At 40.0% G+C, this 19,440-nt stretch overlaps 1 protein-coding gene across 2 annotated transcripts in view; it reads left to right on the top strand.

Moving 5' to 3' along the window:
• CDK6 (cyclin dependent kinase 6) overlaps positions 1–19,440 on the top strand; it is a 127,569-nt gene that overhangs the window by 36,457 nt on the left and 71,672 nt on the right. For both annotated transcript variants that reach the window (XM_061468490.1, XM_061468491.1), the window contains exon 3: positions 18,470–18,637. In XM_061468490.1, coding sequence (XP_061324474.1) covers positions 18,470–18,637 — 168 coding nt within the window. The remainder of the gene's footprint in view (positions 1–18,469; positions 18,638–19,440) is intronic.

The raw sequence follows: 19,440 nt of genomic DNA, 5'->3' as shown, positions 1-19,440 counted from the left end.
GAGCAACCAAAGCTAAAACCTCTGACACTCAGAGAGCTTTCAGTGATTTTAACTCTGTGTTCTCTGCCTGTGCTAATCGCATTTTTTTCCCAGCCCTTTCCTCCATCCTTCCCTTCCATCTTCATTTTTTCACCTCACTTCCACTCTGTATTTACAATGTATAGCAATCTTCGGTTCTTTCCCTCCCTCCAGAATTTTTCTGTCCATCACTTCTCTTTCCATTTTGCTTATTCCCTCCTAACTGACTCTACTCCCATTAAAAAGTAATGTCATGGAACTGTCACACCATTTCTCCACCTGGGGTCTGTCTTGTCCATATTATTTGTAAGCTTTTAATGGAAGAGGCTGCATGAAAACCCTTGACTGTATAAGGACTCACTGTAATAGGCCCTCCTTTTTGGCTGGCCTTTACACAATACCTTGTTAACCGTGACTCATGATAATCAGATCCTACAACAGCATTATTTGTCTAAAATTGTGCTTCTCCTGTGCTCTGCTGTTTCCCCCCCACAGCCACTTCACACGTTTACACAACTGCTTCCTTCATATGTCAGTGCTCTGTAATCAGTGGATGGTTCATGTTACAGGTTCCTCAAGTTTCAAAGTGAGATAAAATGAGCTTTCTTCCATTTTGAGAATATCCTTCTTTTTAATAAGTCTAAACAGCGACACACATTACTAGTAAGCTTGCAGTCAGCTGCCAGAAGACAGAAAATTTAGAATGGAAATGCGAGAAAAATAACAGAAATGCTGTTTGTTGCTTGCTCTTGGTGCGACAGCAGGGGAAAATATTTGGAAATTAAAATGAGTAATTTTTTTGTAGTTCTAATAAAACAGACATGGTTTTGTAATATTTGCCCATGTCGGTACCCCAGAGCGCAACTGTTGGTCAAATTCTTCTGTCGTGTAATTGTGGGCTTCTTCGGGTTCCTCCAGGGGTGCATGTCGTGCAGTGCTATTAGCATCAGTTAGCAAGCAGCTTTTCATTTGTTTTCCTCCAGAGTTTGCAATTAAGAGCAAATTACGATGGCTTTAGCTCTTAGATCAAATTTGTCCGTAATTTTTTGGTTGGAAGCCTTATCCAAAGACTCATAAACATTAGTATTTTAGGTTCTTCTTCTCTGTTATCGTTACAGCTATACAATATTACCGCTGATGTCAGTGTACGTAAAACATTTAAACTCATGCTGGAATATATACCTGAACCTTACGGTTCAACTGTAGACCTTAAGGAAGAAACTCCAAAGGGAGCAGAGGCTCTGCTCCATCAGAGCACTTAAGCTTCTGCTTAATTTTATGTAAACAGATTGCTCCAGCTTTAGAAGTGGGTTGAAAGACTGAATTAGAGGAGCTAACAGGAGAATCGGTTGTTATCCTATACTATAACCTGATACATTCCAGGGTTAAAGAAGAATTGAAACCATTGTTTCTGTAGTCTCAGATTAGTCATAAACATGCATTTGCTTGTGTTTAAATGCTTTGTCAGAGTGAGGAAGTAGTCTTCCCTCAAAACTTACGTGTAAGCAGTGTCTGTGCCTTTGGACCCCAAATCCTGACTATTCACAAAAGTGTGTCATAGTTGCTCATCGCAGTAAACTGACTCAGTCCTGGAAAAGGGTTACGGAGGATCACAGGTTTGACGGACTGGTTTGTTTATTTCTTTTTTCGTTAATACCATAACTGTTCTGGCCACAGAATTTTCCCATTTGCCTTCTTTGAAAATCATGACTCTTGAGAATACCCACTTAAAAGAAGCAGCTGCTTTTTACTATTGTGGCCAGCTCATTAGAAGCCAGCAAATTATAACATTATGTCACATTATATCTATTAATACTGAACAGTGTCTTATACCATAAAGGGCGCATTGAAATTAGTGGCTTAATTGCAAACAAAGTTACTGCTCAGCAGTTTTCAGTGTTGCTAAATATGTGAATTTACAAACCGCCATAAAAATTCTAAGTATTTCTGAAATGTCCCACTTCTTTGGTCTGTGCAATAGGAAGCATCGCACTGTAACTTTAAAATGCCAAAAATAATCAAGAAGACATGTTAACCATCTCTTAAGAGCATTTCATTTCCAAGCCAGTAAATTCAGCTGCTGAATGTTTGTCCTTTGTTTTAGGATATGACAGTTCTGTTGCATAACTACAATTAAGGAATCTCAGAAGGCTCCAAAATGTTACAATATTCTGTGCGTGCAAACACAGAGTCATTTTTCGTGTAGTTTTACAGCAGGGAAGGGATACTGGAATGGCAGTGTTGCCTTTTTTTGACATCTAGTTTATGATTCATTCTAAAATATTCTTTCATTTGGAATTAGCTGCAGATATTCCTGTTCTGACAAGCAGGGTGAATATTTTAGCAAGGACTTTTTAGAGAGAAGTTTTGACAGTAACATACTCCTCCCTCAGTGTTACAAAGGAAATGCTTGCTATCCAAACCCAGAGTCGGCATTTTAATGGAAATGGTTCCAAGAGAATACGTAGGATGTTACAAATGTAAAATGCATTTAATGAAAGAGTATACAGATGTCTTTCATGTATTTTAAATAAAAGTGTCTAATTTGAGACTTGAGAAAGTCAACAATGATCTCTGAGCCATATGCTTGTTATTACAATAGTATGTTGTGTATAACTGTCCTTCGGTGAGAAGCAACAGAGACCAAAAAGGAAAAGACATATAAAAACATGAAGTTAAAGGAGGAGAAACCATCTTAGAAAGCATTTTTTATTAGGGTTTTGTGTTGATTAGAATATATCCCTTTCTTGTTTTTTGTTTGCTCACGTAATTCCTACTGATGTTTATAGGGCTTATTGAAGACTTAGGAAAAGGGGAATAGAGGCCAAACTGCGTGGGCTATAGTGAACCAAAACTGCAAAGAGATGCATACTTGACAGGGAGTTTAAAACAAATATAAACCACAGTTTCTTTGCTTGGTTTCTGGAGCAGAAAGTCGCAAAACAAGCAGAAAGCTTTTGGTTCTTGATGAAATGGTTAGTTTAGCTTCCTTACCTCAACTACTCTGAGTGTTTCAGATTTTAACCTTCATTTCAGTGCAGAGAATTTAGACCTATTTCAACTTAGGTTTATGTCTGTGAAACTGGGGCTTTGGAAAATATTTCAGAAGTACCTTTAGTCTTATGTTTGCATTTTGTTCTTTTGCAAATGTGGTGGAGGTAACCTTGATTTGCTAATTACTGGAGTCATGCTTTATTGTGACAGAAAACTAAGAACAGTCCTTCAGTGAAAATAACAAAGACCTACCCCATGGTGATTGATGAGAATGTTGTACAAGTGAAATGAGCTGGAAAGTCATCATCTTGTCTTTTCCTTTGCCACAGGAAAAGCATAACAGAGAGATTTCTTTTCTTCTGGTCCTGATAAGGAATCTAACGAAGCATAAGGAGAGGTTACACAGCATGGAAATGTGTTATACCCAGCTGCTCACTAGCTTGCAAAGCTGCAGTAAATAATAGAGTTGCTATTTAATAAACAAAAGAAAACAGAAGTCCTTTGATAGTGATCCCTATCCTCTCTCACTTGCCCTTCTGAAGATACAGTTTGTTGTCATTTTGGAATAATGCAGAATTTGATATTGTATTGCATAATTTGTAAATATTTTGTTGTTGATAGGGAAAACAAAAGACTTACTTTTTTAGGGCCTGATTCAGCAAAGCGCAAACGTATGTGCTCCAGTTTAGGTTGTAGGTACTTTCATCCTCATAGGTTTTCTGTGAATGGTTGCAGTGAAGATACACAAGAAGACATGTAGTTTTCTTTTCCAGATTGGCTTACATAATAAACAGCATACTTCTTTGCTTGTCACAAGTTACCCTTTTGAGAAGCAATGATGAATATGTCACAAGCTGCATTTGTCACGTGCGTCATTTGTGACACTTTACTTTCAAAAGATACTGGAGGCAATCTTCCCCCCTCCCAGGAAGACTACTGACTCTCATGTTACACCTTTCCCTCTATGCCTAAACCTCACCCTCATCCCCAAAGCAGAGCTGATTCTTGTCTGTTTTCCTAACACTGAGAAATAAGTAGGCTCTTCACTCATTGTGTCGAAGATGCCTGCTTTTTTAAGAACCAGTCAAGTATTCAAACAAAAACAAGGCAAGGTTTACTCTAATTTACACTAATGTAAATCAGTGTCATTTTGATCAGAACTGGAGGGGCTATGGCCCATGGAACTTCAGAGAGACTCTTCAGATGTGTGGGACCATTCCCACCACTGCAGGCACAGCAAAAATCTTTGGCATTATCACTACTTGTTAAGGTTTGTTATATGAGAAATCTGAGATGAGCCGCTAATGCTAATAGGTGGCATCTTCTGCTGACCTAGCTTGCTTGGTAATCACCTGGCCTGTGGGAGGCAGCAACCCAAAGAGGTGGAGTAGGACCACAAGGCCTGAGAGTGAGTTTGGTGGGAGAGGAGATGGCTGAGTGGGATGGGGTGCAGTGAAAGAGAGAAGGGTCAGAACTGGGGATGGGGCAGAAAAGGGAAACAGGGTGCATGAAGGGAGGAAAGAAAGAAGTTAAGGAAAAGGTAGGGAATTCTGCTTTTTAAAGTAAACACTACTTGTAAAAGAAAAGAAAGGAGAAAGTTGATGGACCATGTGAGTGGAAGGGAATGAGCAGTAGTTCCCCTAGTCTGGTGCTGTCAGCAAATTTCTCATGCTTTTCGTGAAAACAAAAGGTCTTGTGCACTTGGCTCCTCTTGCAAGACCTCTTCACTATGGCTTGTCTGTAGGATGAAGTGCCTGTTTCCCTTGTAATGCTCTTGGCTCAAGAGCTATGGATTTTTTAATTCAGCATAATAGAATTGCAAATGAATTGCTACAGTGAATATGTAGAACAACGCGATCTGCTGAGTGCTGTCAAAAAAAACAATTGTCTTGTTCCCTACTTTTGATTTAGGTGTGCTAAGGCATCAGTAAGATTCTCATCCCTATTTTGACAATTCGTACAATGCTATAACAGCATTGCAAAGCTATATGTACAAGTCTTGGATTGGGGCTCCTGCCAAGCTGGTTCCAGTAGGCCACTGTACCCTTTCAGCTCTTTCTTGAAGCCCATTTCCAGCCATAACTTACATCCAAGAAATCTTTCTTCTTGTGTTTGTCCTTGGCTTTCTTCAAGGTTGTCATGCCTTTATAACGAAAGCAAATTCTAAATCTTTGGAATACTTAATAAACATTAACCAGTTAATCTTTGCAACACTCATGAAGTAGTTAACCATTATCCCTGAATTTATAATATGGAGCAGGAGAGGCAGCAAAGTTAAATGAATTCCTGTAACTAGAGCTCGGGTAGTAACTCACCCTGATGTTGAGCCATTGTACGGCACTGATGAGCATCACAATGTTTCTGCCATGCAAGTACATTACAACCAAAAAAATCATTGAAGAGTGGCTTCTAAAAAGTGCAAAACTGAGCTTTACTTATTATGTATTCCATGGAGGGATTTGGAAGAGATTGTCTTCCTGCTTCCTTTCACATCTTTAATTAAAACTGTTAACTATTTATTAAAGGAGTGTCTAAATCTAGAGAATAGCTGCATTTCAATGTCTGGTGTCATGCTGACAGTTTTGTCTCAGAGAAGGTTGGCTGCATCTTTCTGAAGGTCTTCCTGGACCTGATGAGTGTGAGAGGAGAACGGAGGTATTTAAAAGCAGTGAGACCAACTCAGATCTTTGAAAACTGATGGACAGAGTCCCAGTGATTTCACTGGGCTTTAGCTGGGCCTAATATAAAGCCATCTTCTTCCTTAGCATGCAAGTGCTGTTCATGACTATGCTGAATTCCTAGAGATTTTTGTAATGAAAACAGTCAAAATTAATGAGGCCTAAAGTCCAAACTCTACAGTAACCCCAGTTTCTAATTCACAAAGTGGCTGCTGTCTTGCCAGCCTCTTTTACAGTGCCTTGAGCTCATATGTATCTGTATATGTCCTGATATGTGCATATCAGGTAATAGAGCATGCTGGTGATAAGTTTAAACAAATTTTTTCAATTAAAAATTGCTGGACAGAGTTTGTAACTTCAAGGGAGCAATGAAAATTAGGAGCCCAAGCCCTACTGATTTTAAATGATTTTGGGGGTTTCTATTCTATAGGATCCATTTGACTGCTTTTTTTCATGGTTCAAAAGAAGCATGACTTATTTTCTTGTTGCCACATAGGTGTTTCATAAAGAACCTATGAATTTTAGTGGATGCTGTTCAAAAAAGCTTGGTGAAATGATCAAAGCTGCCTTGGGTGTAGGAGATCTGGTCATCCAAATCCCCTGGGATGCTTCTAGTCTCATCCTTTGTTGTTATGTATCAGCGTATAAACAAACCTCATCCTTCTTGATGCTACACTGCAGACAAATCCGGGGAGAATTTATGCAGAAATGTCAATAATCTTGCTAAGGTGTTGATAGACCATTAGGAAGAGATGTCTGTCATAAATCTCTATGTATTTACATAGTTTGAATGCTCCTCTGGACCACAATCCATGTGGTCTAAGCTGTTCGCACATGATACTGAGCGTGTTGTTAGTCTTTGTTCTGAGATTAGCCCTTCTTCTGCTCAGGTGACAGTGTAGGACAGTCATCTTCCAGGACCTTCCACGTTATCTGTAGTGTTAGCTGAAGGTAGCAGTCCCCAGATGATAAATTTACAGATTTCCTCTTCTAGAAGACTTTACCTCTGAAGTCCAAAGCTGTTTGTAAAGCATTTTTCTTGATGTATGTGCACAGCATTGTTTCAGCTTTCTAATCACTGACCAGCTGGCTTGTTAGTGAATAGAGCTGTGGGCCCCTTGCCACATTTCATGTGAGGTCTTGGCTGGGTGGCCAAGCAGGCAGCCTGCAGCCAGTGTCAAAGCAATTCAAGAGGTATTGGCACAGCAGTGTCCCCATTAATTTCTGCTTGTCACATGCTGTCATGCAAGTTACACCAGAGAGGAAATGACCGTTGGAAAAAAAAAAGTATGCTTGTGGCACTTGGTCCCCTCCAGACGCTATCCTCGAGGTTAAAAAGTGGATACAATTAGCTGCTATCCACAGACAGCTGCAGCAAAGGAGAAGCTGAGATCTGGGCCCCACAGCAATGTGTCTTTCCTGTTAGTGAGGAGTGTTGGCTGTCAACATATGCCATACTTTTAAACCTTAATAGAGTCTGAATAAATTAAAGAGTTATTGTGACCAACAGCGTCATGAAGGTGCTAGTAAACAGCTGTAGTGCTGATTGAGCAGTGTTCTCCTCCAGGGAAAGGGTTTTGTTTCTTGGTACCTTTCCTTGTAAGGACCAGTGTCACAGAATTGGTCCATCAGTGGTTGATAATGTACTGTAGTTTGTAGATTCTGGGAAGGAGTGAGACAGTGATTCTGTGAACTCCTCCTGGAAGCAAACTGAAGTAATTGAAAGGAGTCTCATCCAGCCTTGTGGATTTTCTGGGTGGACTTATTTCTCTGATTACATCAGGAGAGCTTCCACAAGGATTGAAACAACTGGTGATATGCTTAGGATGTCCCAAAATACAGCTTGGGAATGCAGAAGCAAAGCCTATGAAGAGGAAATGACAATGATGTCCGAGGATGAGAGAAGGAAGTGTATACTATTAAAAGCAATCAAAAATCTATGCTCTACTGAGAGTTGATAGAGATAGGGGAGTGTACAGAGTGCTCCAGAATAGGCTGACTTAGTCAAATGAAAGTCTGGGGTTTACCCCAGAAGAGGCTCACAGCATCAGTCATTGTCAAGTACAGTGACCATTAAAGAAACTGGAATTACATTAGAAGTATACTTCAGAATTCAAACTACAGCTTTGCCCCAGCAATCCAGTTGATCTGATATGATGCTTAGATACCAAATTTTGACAGCTGTCAGTCACCAGCCAAATGCCAAAATGGGCTTTAGAGCCAATGCATACAAATCACAGAGGGTATTTCAAGTCTCAACCAACTGGGTGAGCCAGTGAAAAGTTTAGGGGCTTTCTTGGTTCATTTTAGTCCTCATCTCGTTCTCAGACTGTATAAGGAATCAAAGAGTGGGTAACAACGAGACTGAGCTGTGAGAGACTGTCTCAAGTACAATTTTATGAAAAGCTTAAGAGAAAGTTTCCCACAAAGTATATGGGGATGTACATAACTGTGATGATATCATCCAGGGATACAGGGGAAAATAATTGTTTTTTTGCTTATCTAGGCTCAGACCATAGAATTATAGAATCATAAAATGGTTTGGGTTGGAAAGGACCTTAAGATCATCTAGTTCCAACCCCTCTGCCATGGGCAGGGACACCTCACACTGGACCAGATTGTTCAAGGTCCTGTCCAACCTGCCCTTGAACACTGCCAGGAATGGAGCATTCACAACTTCCTTGGGCATCCCATTCCAGTGCGTCACCACCCACACAGTAAAGACCTTCTTCCTTATATACAACCTAAATCTCCCCTGTTTAAGTTTAAACCCATTACCCCTTGTCCTATTGCTACAGCCCTGATGAATTGTCCCTCTCCAGCATCCTTGTAAACTCCCTTCAGATACCAGAAGGCTGCTATGAGGTCTCTATACAGCCTTCTCTTCTCCAGGCTGAAAAGCTGATAAATTCAGTTAAGAGCCGTGCCTTCTACTGTGTCTGCTACTGGGCACAAAGAGTGGAAAGTTTTGAGCAGTTAAAAAAGATTGTTGATCACAAAGTTACATTTACCTGCTGTAAAAATTTCATAGCCAGGACAGGTCTTGGTAACAGTACAGCACATGTGCTAATTTCTGTCAAATTGTTAAACGAAAATTCCCCTCTGTTCTCATTTAATTTGCATGTATTTTCTCTTAAAAAAATACCAAGAGCCAGGTAGAAAATGTTATGTGTTTCATTTGCATGTCTGGTAATTCCACTTTGATTGGAATTTTTGGTACACTGAATCACTGAAAATAAGTGGGACAATAGTTGTATAGGTTTCCTTTCAGCCACACAAGTCTTTCTCATCAAATACGAAAAACTGCAGCTGATGAAGTCAGACTTGAAAGATCTGTATTGCAAACTGACTTGAGAGGTGTTGAGCTACAAAATGAGAAATTGGTGTGGGAGGACTTACAGACACTTAAATTAATATTGATCTGCCTGAAATTAAATACATCCACATGTATGCTTATACACATGTAATATGAATGTGTCCCGCAGGTGTTAAGTACACATTTCACATACTGGATTTGCTTCACAGATACTGAGATCAGTATGCAAATCTGGCAATATTAAGATACTGGTAAAGCAGACATGTACTAAGACTGACACTTTTCAAGACCTCTAAAATATTAATGCAGGTCTCTGTTTTAAGGAGGGCACACATAAGGTTATTCAGAACAGTTCCTTGAACACAATTAGGTGCAGCCATTTGTCTTGTCTTAACCATGTTGCCTTTGCTGCGGGTGAGTACTGGCAGTTGAGTAGTGTTTGAAGTATGCCAAAATATGCTTGGTCAGGGTCACCTGTGGCAGTAAAAATCCAGTGGTTCCCTTCTAATTTAAAAGGGACAGTTGGTGAGTGCAGGCAAAGGGAGCGGAACATGTTAAACCTGCTGTGGTAGCTGTGAATTGAATTCAGTCTACAGCAGCATGACAATAAAGGAAAATAGTTCCTTGTGTAAAATTCAGTCATAATCTTATGGCATTGCAAATAGCGTTTCTCAGCCTCAAGGTTTTTCAAAGACTAGCATGGACGTTTATAATTCAGTTAAAATTTTGCATTTTTTCTGCATCTTGTTCACATTTGCAGTAATTTATTTAGAATTTTCTAATCTTGGTTACCTTACTGGTTATAATAGCAATGAAAATAGTCTTCAAAACTGTGTTTTAGAGACTCCAGTCCTTCAGGTATTGTATCTTTTAAACTGTTATGCAAGCAGTTCTAGCCATAAAAACCCAAAACAAATTAAAAAGACCCAACCAACCAACCAAAACTATATTCATTGTTTATACTTTTGCAGTTGACTAGTATGAATAATATTGACTTCAGTGGGTTTATTCAAAATACTAAAATGCCTATATACATCCATGAATACTGTTGTGAGCATGCATGTCTGTAGGGTTCTTCATCCTAAGAACTGGATAATCAGAATCACTTGCCTGAGCTGTGCTTTCTGTCTTCCAAAAGTAGTTTAAAATGAATCAAAAACTGTTTCTCAGAATCTCTTTTAAAACATCCCTTAATCTACCCTGAGTGTATTGAAGTGTCTTTAATATAATTGAAATAATTTTACAATTCAAAAATAATTATGCAAATATTTTACCTGATATTTAAAGATACTTAAAACTGGCAACAAATTGTTTACGTTTGGGGTAGCAGCGTACAAAACTCCCAGCAATTATTAGACCAATTAATTGCATAAGCCTGGCAGATATTGGTTCCCTAATAATACACTAAATGAATTTGCTGTTTTTTTCTCTCTGGACAGCATTTTATTCTGCAAACAGAAAATGAACATTTTGTCTTGTACAGTGAGGTTGATTAATATGGCAAAGTGAATGGGTCATTTGGATTTATTGTTCTCTTATCAAAACAGTGAAATATTTAGATTGAACATGCTGTGAAGTTCACATTCTTTTGGTACTCTATTTAGTTGACAGGAATATCACAGCAGTCTTCTGAGGGATGAACCTTACCCTGTTAATGATTTCATGCAAAACAATAGGACTACTCTGAGATAAACTGCCACACAATATAAGTCAGAGGAAGAGCTCTGTATACTGGGTATATATTGGATTGGATCATGGATGACTTCTGAGAGACTATAGTTTGGCTAGGTAAAGGCAAAGAGCACAGCCTCCTCCTCCCTTTTTGGAATGCCCTGCAGGGAGACCAAACAGAATAGCTTTCTCCTGAGAGAAGGAAAAGGGCATGAGGGCAGGGTTCTCTCTGCTTCTTACTCTGTCCCAGCCACTGCACCCAGCCAGCCGCGTGGAGAAGAGCATCCTGCAGCTTCATAGGCTGTGGCAAATTGCCTCTTTGCCCCCACCATAGCAGTCATGGCATTCTGGATGGGCTGTTGTGATGGGCTCCCAGCCCAGCGTGAGGACAAGATTTAGAAAAGAAAATAACTGCATTTAACAGGGAGTCACTATGTTATTACTAATGCCTCTGAGATTCAGTGTAACAACATTAATCATGTCTTTTGCTATTCATGTATCTGTACTGTGTAATTCCTCAGGAATGCCATTGTTTTTTTGGCATTAATTAATGTTGACTGTTTGTTGCAAAGTATAACCATAGAAGTGCTGTAGTTATTCTGCTTCAAAAATAGGCCCCAGAGAATGTGAAAACCCTTTAAACTTTCATTCCCACATGTTTAAAAAGTGCCCTTTAAATTGAAAGGAATTGGATGTTTGGGGGTTCTGTATAATCCTGTAGGATACGAGGGAAGCCTCATCCTGCTCTTCATCTGCTCAGAGAAGGCCCTGCTGTTCAGTGAGAGGCAGTGTGCCTTTTTGTCAAAGTCGCCTGACGCATTACACATTGCTGTCTAAAACTCATCCTCTTTGTTTACACTTGCAATTGTCTCTTATGCAAACACTCCTACAGGAAATGTTCAGGACAAGTATCCCAACATCTGCCATCCAAAATAGGGACATTTCATTCCGTTCAGCAAAAAGAGAAAAACACTTAACATGTAGATAGAAACTCTGGGTGAAGGATGCAGGTTGTTGTGCAGGTGCATGTGATACTCTGCAGAGGAGTAGGAGAAATGTTCGGACATTCCAAAAGATTGCTGTGTTTTACCAAATCTTAGCACATAAATTGAGCAGGAAGAGGAAAAAAGAAAAAGCCATAAAAAGCCTGTATGTTAGTGCAGATTTAGGGTCTGTTGCAGCTGACAAGGATCTGTACTGTGTTCCTTTTCTTTGGTGATATGACAAGTATATATATTTGTGGATTTCCAGAGGTTTACTTTCTCTGGTATTAGGAGCTCCTATGACCATGAGCAAGGGCAATTTGATTAAAGATTTTCTCTTGACATACTAGTCAATGGAGGAAAGATGCAAGCTTCATATAACAAGCAGCCATTCAAATGTGTATGTTACCTCTGGGTGGAGGTCTTCTCTGAAGGAGTATTATTCTTGGTGTTTTCCTTCAGGTTGCGTCATGATGTGTCCCCCTTTACCAAGGCCAATTCTAGCATCTGTACCTTTACCATGGTGTTGGGATAGACTAGCCCAACAGCCGAACTCCCACGTAGCCACTGACTCCTTTCCCCCACCTCAGCTACAGAAAATAAAGAACAAGGAAAAAGGTTATGTGCTGAGATAAGACAGGGAGATTGCGTACTGTGACAAAACAGATTCACCCTGGGGAAAATGATCTTAGTTTAATGCCACTTAAGACAGATATTTAATTGGTAATTAGGTAGTAGGAGGGGAGAAAAAAAAAAAAAGGAAGCATTCAGAGAACACCTTTCCCTGCCTTTTTCCAGGCTCCACTTCACTCCTGACTCCCCCACACCGAGCACTACAGGGCCATGGTGTGTGAGGGGCTGTGGTCAGCCGCAGTGACTCTCTGCTGCTCCTTCCTGCGAACGCTTTCTGCCTGCTCTAACACAGGTCCTCTCCATAGGCTGCAGTTCCCTCAGGAATATCCACCTGCTCCCATGCGGGTCTTCCAGGGGCTGCAGGGTGCATTTCTACTCCACCATGGAGTACCTCCTCTTTCTCCTCCCAACTTGGTGTTCCCTGTGCTGTTTCTCACTCGTTCTGTTTCCTCCTCCTCTTTCCCGCCAACATTTTCTACCCTTTCTTAAATATGTTTTCATGGAGGCACCGCCATCTTGGCTGACAGGCCCAGCTGTACCCTCTGGTGGGTCTGTTGGAGCCAGATGTGTCTGGCACGGGGCAGCCCCCGGTCTTCCCTGACAGAGGCCCCTGCAGCCCCAGCTGCCAGTGCCTCTGCACCAGTGCCCAGAACACTCCATAGTTCCTGTTTCCCTGGAGTAGATACTTGAATTATTTGATCGACAGCCATGCCATCCTCTTTTGGATTAGGCAGGCAGAGTACTCTGGAGAATCTGGCTAAACAAGAAGTAAGTTACTGCAGGCAATTGACAGATATTGTAGCTGGTAGTCAAGATGGTGGGTGACTCTTAAAGGATCAGGATGGTATTTTGCAAACCAATGGCTTGGAAGGGATTTATGGTTCAGAAACTGGAGGAGGGTTAAGAGGGGTCAGTGAAGTGTAGATTCAAGAGGGGAGGGCACAAGGAGGAGACAAAAGTCTGGAAAATCAAGAGTTTCTGCTCCTGTTGCCCCCAGGTTGGGAGATGTGAGCCATGATCTTGCCTGTGGCAGAGGCATGACAGCAGCTGCTTAGCCTAACCCAGCCTATCTCCATCTTTGCTGACACCAGAGGCAGAATATGCAGGACTTACTTCTTATGTCATGACACTCATGACATAATATGGTGTTGCTTGAAAATTTCATTGTAATTTGGTCCTGACATTCAATGCTGATAAATTAAGAGAATATCAGACTTGAGCAATGCCATCACTGATACCATATATGGTGGAACATGCAAAAGATGCAGCATTCACATAACAAATGTTGTTCCTAACTGTTTCCATTATGAGGGTTTTACAAAATTAAAGCTACATATTTGCTTCTAAGGAAAGTGTATTTGTTCACTGTATCCCAAAATAGCTCAGTTTTCAACTGAGTTATAAATAAATATTTGAGATTCGTGCATAGACCACATTGAAAACGTAGCCTGAAAAGGGAAAACATTGTGAAGCCACGTTTATCTGAAAGTAATCACAGTGAGATAATGTATATATCTTCAACTCAGGCAAGAACCGTCGTGCTTTTTGTCATATTAGAAGTGTGGCAGAAATCTGTAATCAGCAACAACAGATGCTATTCTGTGTCTATGTTTGTAAACATCAAATATCCGAAGAAATCTGATAGACGTCAGTAGAGGATTGATCATGACTCATTGGAGCTTGTTCCTCAAATCTGCCAAGACATGAATCTTCTTGTTTGCCTAATAGAATTGATCATTTTTCAATTAACTTTTGTAATATGATTTTAGTGGTAATTCCAATTTATGGAAAGAAAAATTTTCCAAAGAAAATCTCAGAGAAAAGTAGACATGGTATAAGCTAATCCTTGATACACATGAAGCCTGTCTTGCGGTTATTTCTAGATCTTGGTAATTGAGATAGTCCTGGGCAATCATCAGTGATATAAATGGATGCTTTTCTGTTAGATGAGTAGAATTATCCTGATTTAATTAGCTAGTGATCTGGCTTGTGCATATTTATGGCCTTTATCCAATTTGCTAGCAAAGGTTAGTATCTTCTGATATTAGTTACGGTATCAAAGAAAACGCATAGCCCAGACTGAGTCTGATGTTTCTTGCAAGTGCCTGACCGAGAATATGAAGTGATTTTCCAAATGTGAGGCCTAATGGGTTTTGACTAGACTTACGTACAGCACAAAATTAATGATTCAGTATGAATAAGAGTAATTTAAAAGCTCTCTCTTTTGTTTGATATTGAAAATGTATTTGTGCAAGCAAAATCAAATTCTGAGCAGCTCAATTTGGTATTTTGTATTTAAAGTGCATAATAGTAAGCCTGTACCATGTGATTTTGGTTTCTGCCCTTTTACGTAACTGGCTGAGAATTTCAAAACAGGACAATAAAGAATCACAAATAGCAAATGGTTTTTTTATATCAAAATGCCCTTCTATACACACATGAGTCTTTGGGCTGTTCTTTTAAGATAATTTTAAACAGAGGTCTTTTTGTATGTGCAGTATTAAGCAATAAGAGATAGCAAAAGCGCATAATCAACAGTCCAAAATGAATATTAGAGAATAACCTGTATGGACTAACTTTGGATTTCCTGGAAGAGGAAATTTAGCGCTTCTTTTCCCAGTTTTGCTTCCTCCTAATACCTCTTAAATTTATACTTTCCTGGTACACTTTTCTACGGCACATCTTGTTTTTTGTGTGTGAAGAGAACTTCTGTAAATTGTATTCATCTTTTGAGTCCTATGTGGGGAGGGAAAGATGTACCTGTTTCCATTTTCAAATATTTTCTTTTTTCACCTGTGACTGGAAGAAGGCTCTGAATTTAGAAACTGAAGACACTGCTTGCAACTTGCAGCTAGCAGACCAGGATTGAATTTGCTGAGCTTGAGGAAGAAAGTTGAAACAAAATCCGCATCAGTTGCAGGAAAAAAAAACATTCTTGATATGTTTGGTAACTGCAGGAATGAGTTTACATACTTGACAAATGACTCAGATGCAGAAATATCACCCAAAAGGGACTCACCAGGGTCTGCTGACTAATCCCTAAGTTCTTTAAATTATTTTCTTATTTAATCTGGTATTATGCCTACTTGGAATAAAAAAAAATTGGCCCAAATTCAGTGAAACAATTAACTTGAGATAACCAAGTACTTAAATGTTCTTGACATGTTTTTTGCGTATGAAAGACTGATCCAAAGGCTGTTGGGGTTTAAGTTATAATAGCACAGAGTGAGCATTTATGACATGTATTAATTCCACTGCACTGATGACTGAAACCTGCAGAGCTGTAGTCCTAGCTCTTCCACATGTTTCTGAACTGCAAAGGGAAATTATATAAATATAAGGGGATTCAATACACTTTGTATATTTCTTTTAAAAGTGTAAACCCTAGTAAGCTAGTTACCAAATTACCAGATCTCAGTTTTTCCTGGGGAAACAAAGGGAATAAAAGGCATTAGCTCCAAGGAATGAGGTTCTCAGTTTACCACCATCCTTCAGAGGTGATAATAATTAAACACTGTCACAGCTTCCATAGTTCCATGGTAATACCTCCATTATCAGAGTCTTCAAATAAATACTGACTACTTTATGAGCAGCCCACTGTTACTACCATTCACAGAGTTATATACAGAAATGGCCATAGAATCATAGAATGGTTTGGGTTGGAAAGGACCTTAAGATCATCTAATTCCAACCCCCCTGCCATGGGCAGGGGTGCCTCACTCTAGATCATGTTACCTAAGGCTCTGTCCAGCCTGGCCTTGAACAGTGCCAGGAATGGAGCATACACAACTTCAGATACTGGAAGGCTGCTATGAGGTCTCCATGCAGCCTTCTCTTCTCCAGGCTGAACAGCCCCAACTTTCTCAGCCTATCTTCGTATGGGAGGTGCTCCAGTCCCCTGATCATCCTCGTGGCCTTCCTCTGGACTTGTTCCTACAGTTCCATGTCCTTTTTATGTTGAGGACACCAGAACTGCACACAATACTCCAGGTGAGGTCTCACAAGAGCAGAGTAGATGGGCAGGATCACCTCCTTCGACCTGCTGGTCACGCTCCTTTTAATACAGCCCAGGATACGGTTGGCTTTCTGGGCTGCAAGTACACACTGAAGCTGGCTCATGTTCAGTTTCTCAGTGATCAGCAACCCCAAGTCCTTCTCCGCAAGGCTGCTCTGAATCTCTTTTCTGCCCAACCTGTAGCTGTGCCTGGGATTGCCCCGGCCCAGGTGCAGGACCTTGCACTTGGCTTAGTTAAACTTTTTGAGGTTGTCATTGGCCACCTCTCAAGTGTGTCAGGGTTCCTCTGGATGGCATCCCTTCCCTCCAGTGTATCATCTCAATCACACAGCTTGGTGTCATCGGAAGGCTTGCTGAGGATGCACTCAATCCCACTGTTCATGTCACTGACAAAGATGTTGAACAAAACTGGTCCCAACTCTGATCCCTGTGGGACACCACTCATTACTGGTCTCCAGCTGGACATTGAGCCATTGACCACAACTCTTTGTGTGTTGCCATCCAGCCAGTTCTTTATCCACAGAGTGGTCCATCCATTAAATTGATGTCTCTCCAATTTAGAGACAAGGATGTCGTGTGGGACAGTGTCGAACGCTTTGCGCAAGTCCAGGTAGATGACGTCAGCTACTCTACCCATCCATCAGTTCCGTAGCCCCATTATAGAAGGCCACCAAATTGGCCAGGCAGGATTTGCCCTTAGTGAAACCATGCTGGCTGTCACCAATCACCTCCTTGTTTTTCATGTGCCTAAATTGTTTTCATTGTGCCTTTGTTTTTCATGTGTCATGTTTTATTAAAAATCAGATTAGAGTTTCCAGCTTTAATAGCTATGCATTTTATAATACTTTTGATAGAGATAGCAGGAAACATTTACATGGAAGCGCTAATTTTGTGTTAAATTATATAGTGATGTCTGTGAAGTGCATCCAGCTAAAGAAGTATTACCAAGTTGAATATTTTGAGGTACTTTTAAACCCATTTTCAGATATCATTCCTTTTACTAGTGTGCCTTGACATTTACTTGAAACGTGTCCAAATCCATAGAGAAGAACAAAAGCCACCAGCTTCAATTTATCCATCTTCCCTTTTCTCATGTTTCATGCCATCCACCTCTCCAAAATCATTTTGGTTGCTAATTACAGGATTGGCAGACACCGTGCTTCATGGCTTGCAGAAAGGGCATATGTCACTGGCAAACACAGAGCTGGAGTTTCATGAACTCAATTCAAATGCTTACAGAAAACAACTTTTTTCTTTATCCCTTTTGTTTCTTACTTGTTGCAGCATCTTCATGTAACTGCGTGTTTTGCAAATATAATTTTCAAGTTGACAGTATCCTTCTAGTTTGGAATTCAGGGGGATTTCTAGTATTTAGTTTTGATTCTGTTGGTTCATTCTTTTCATGTGACTGAGATTAATGTGAACACATGAGTACAGGTGAAATAATTTCTTCAGCTGTGGAAATGTCATAGAAGATTGCATCGCTATAACAAAACAGGAAAAAAATCAGAACTGTTACTTAATAACTGTTATTATTACAATGATTTAGTACTAAACTTTGATCTTTAGGTACTTTCTGTCCTAGTCAGTACATTCTATACAAGTTTTGCCAAGTAAACTTTTCCCCTCTGTAACGTTAAGCCCTGACAAATTTGTCATTTAAACAGCTTTTCTAATTGAAACAGATCCTGTGCCTATGAAGTGAATAATAAAATTTCACTTTGCTCTGGCAGAATAAAACATAAACTTGTGAGATGCAAAGTGGTGTGTGGTTTAAAGTTAAGAGCAAAAAGCTGCTGTGTATTTTTCTTACTTGGACAACATACTTCTGAAGTTGTCCCAGGATTTACAGACATGCTTTTACTATTTCTTTTAAGTGTGTTGACCAGCCTTTATGCTTCTATCAGTCAACCTCAAGTAATTCAACTAGAAACAATACATTAACTTGATAAGGACATCTGTTGATGTCAGCTGGTTCTGGCAACATCCTGACCATTTTATGTTAATAACTGTTTTTATCTCCTGTTAATAACTGTTTTTATCTCCTATGCACATATTTAAGTCAATATTTATTAAATCAGTTTTGCAGATCATGACAGGTAGTTTGCTAGTTTGAAACCTTGTCTTGATAATTACATATTGAATTCTTCTTTATATTTAGGATATGATGCTTCAGCTGTTTCGGGGACTGGATTTTCTGCATTCACATCGTGTGGTGCATCGGGACCTGAAACCCCAAAATATCCTTGTAACCAGCAGTGGGCAGATAAAGTTAGCTGACTTTGGCCTTGCACGAATCTACAGTTTTCAGATGGCTCTAACATCAGTGGTAAGTTTTTTGAGGCTTTTATTTTCCGTTTAATGCACCAGTGTACTTTACTCTTTATGTTCCCGGCTTTTTATCCCATATTATAATGCTGCTTCTAAAATTATCTCTGCAACTGAAGTTACTTGTGTCTCTAAACACAGCTGTTTTCCAGAGAGCATTGAAGTTCTGGTGATTACTTTGTACAAGTAATCAATTACTGATTAGTGGTTCTAAATTAAATCATAACTAATTACTGAAGGATAGGGATGTGCTAGTTTTCAGAAATGCTGTGAGTGTAGCTTCTGTCATGATACTGACATCTTTCGCATATTAAACCAGACAGGTAGGGTGAAAGTTTCTGTAGTATCCATTTATTTTAAGATAAAGGTCTTGCTGATCCCCAAGTATCTTGCCTGAAAAAATGTACAGATATACATGAAAATGCCACACTGTCATGCCTCTGATTTTCTACCTCTGTTAATATAGGTTTGATGCTTGCTCCCATATGTTACTGGATGATTTCAAATAGTGCTGTGCTGGAGGCAGCTATTTCCCAAGGCAGTTGTTAAAAGAGCACCTCCAGTATCACTAGGCCCCCTGCCACTGTTGCCCCTCTCCCAGCAGTTCTCCTGGTTGTCCTTGGCTTGTATATGAGCTCACTCCCAGAAGGTCTGGCCCTCTCCTGCCTTAATGCTGGTGCAGAAGCCCTGCCAGCTTCTCGCTTTCTGACACCGTTTTCATGCTTGCTGGCCTTGCCCCCAGTATCAGCTGCTGTTTGCTTGCCACAGCATCTCTGACATGTACTGAAGAGTAGCCATGCTGCA

Source organism: Pezoporus flaviventris, unplaced genomic scaffold (assembly GCF_033815535.1).
Source record: "Pezoporus flaviventris isolate CSIRO_AGI_PZ_B2104156 unplaced genomic scaffold, CSIRO_AGI_Pfla_v1 ptg000047l, whole genome shotgun sequence".
In the NCBI taxonomy this organism is placed as follows: domain Eukaryota; kingdom Metazoa; phylum Chordata; class Aves; order Psittaciformes; family Psittacidae; genus Pezoporus; species Pezoporus flaviventris.
This window is presented reverse-complemented; position numbering and strand designations above follow the sequence as displayed.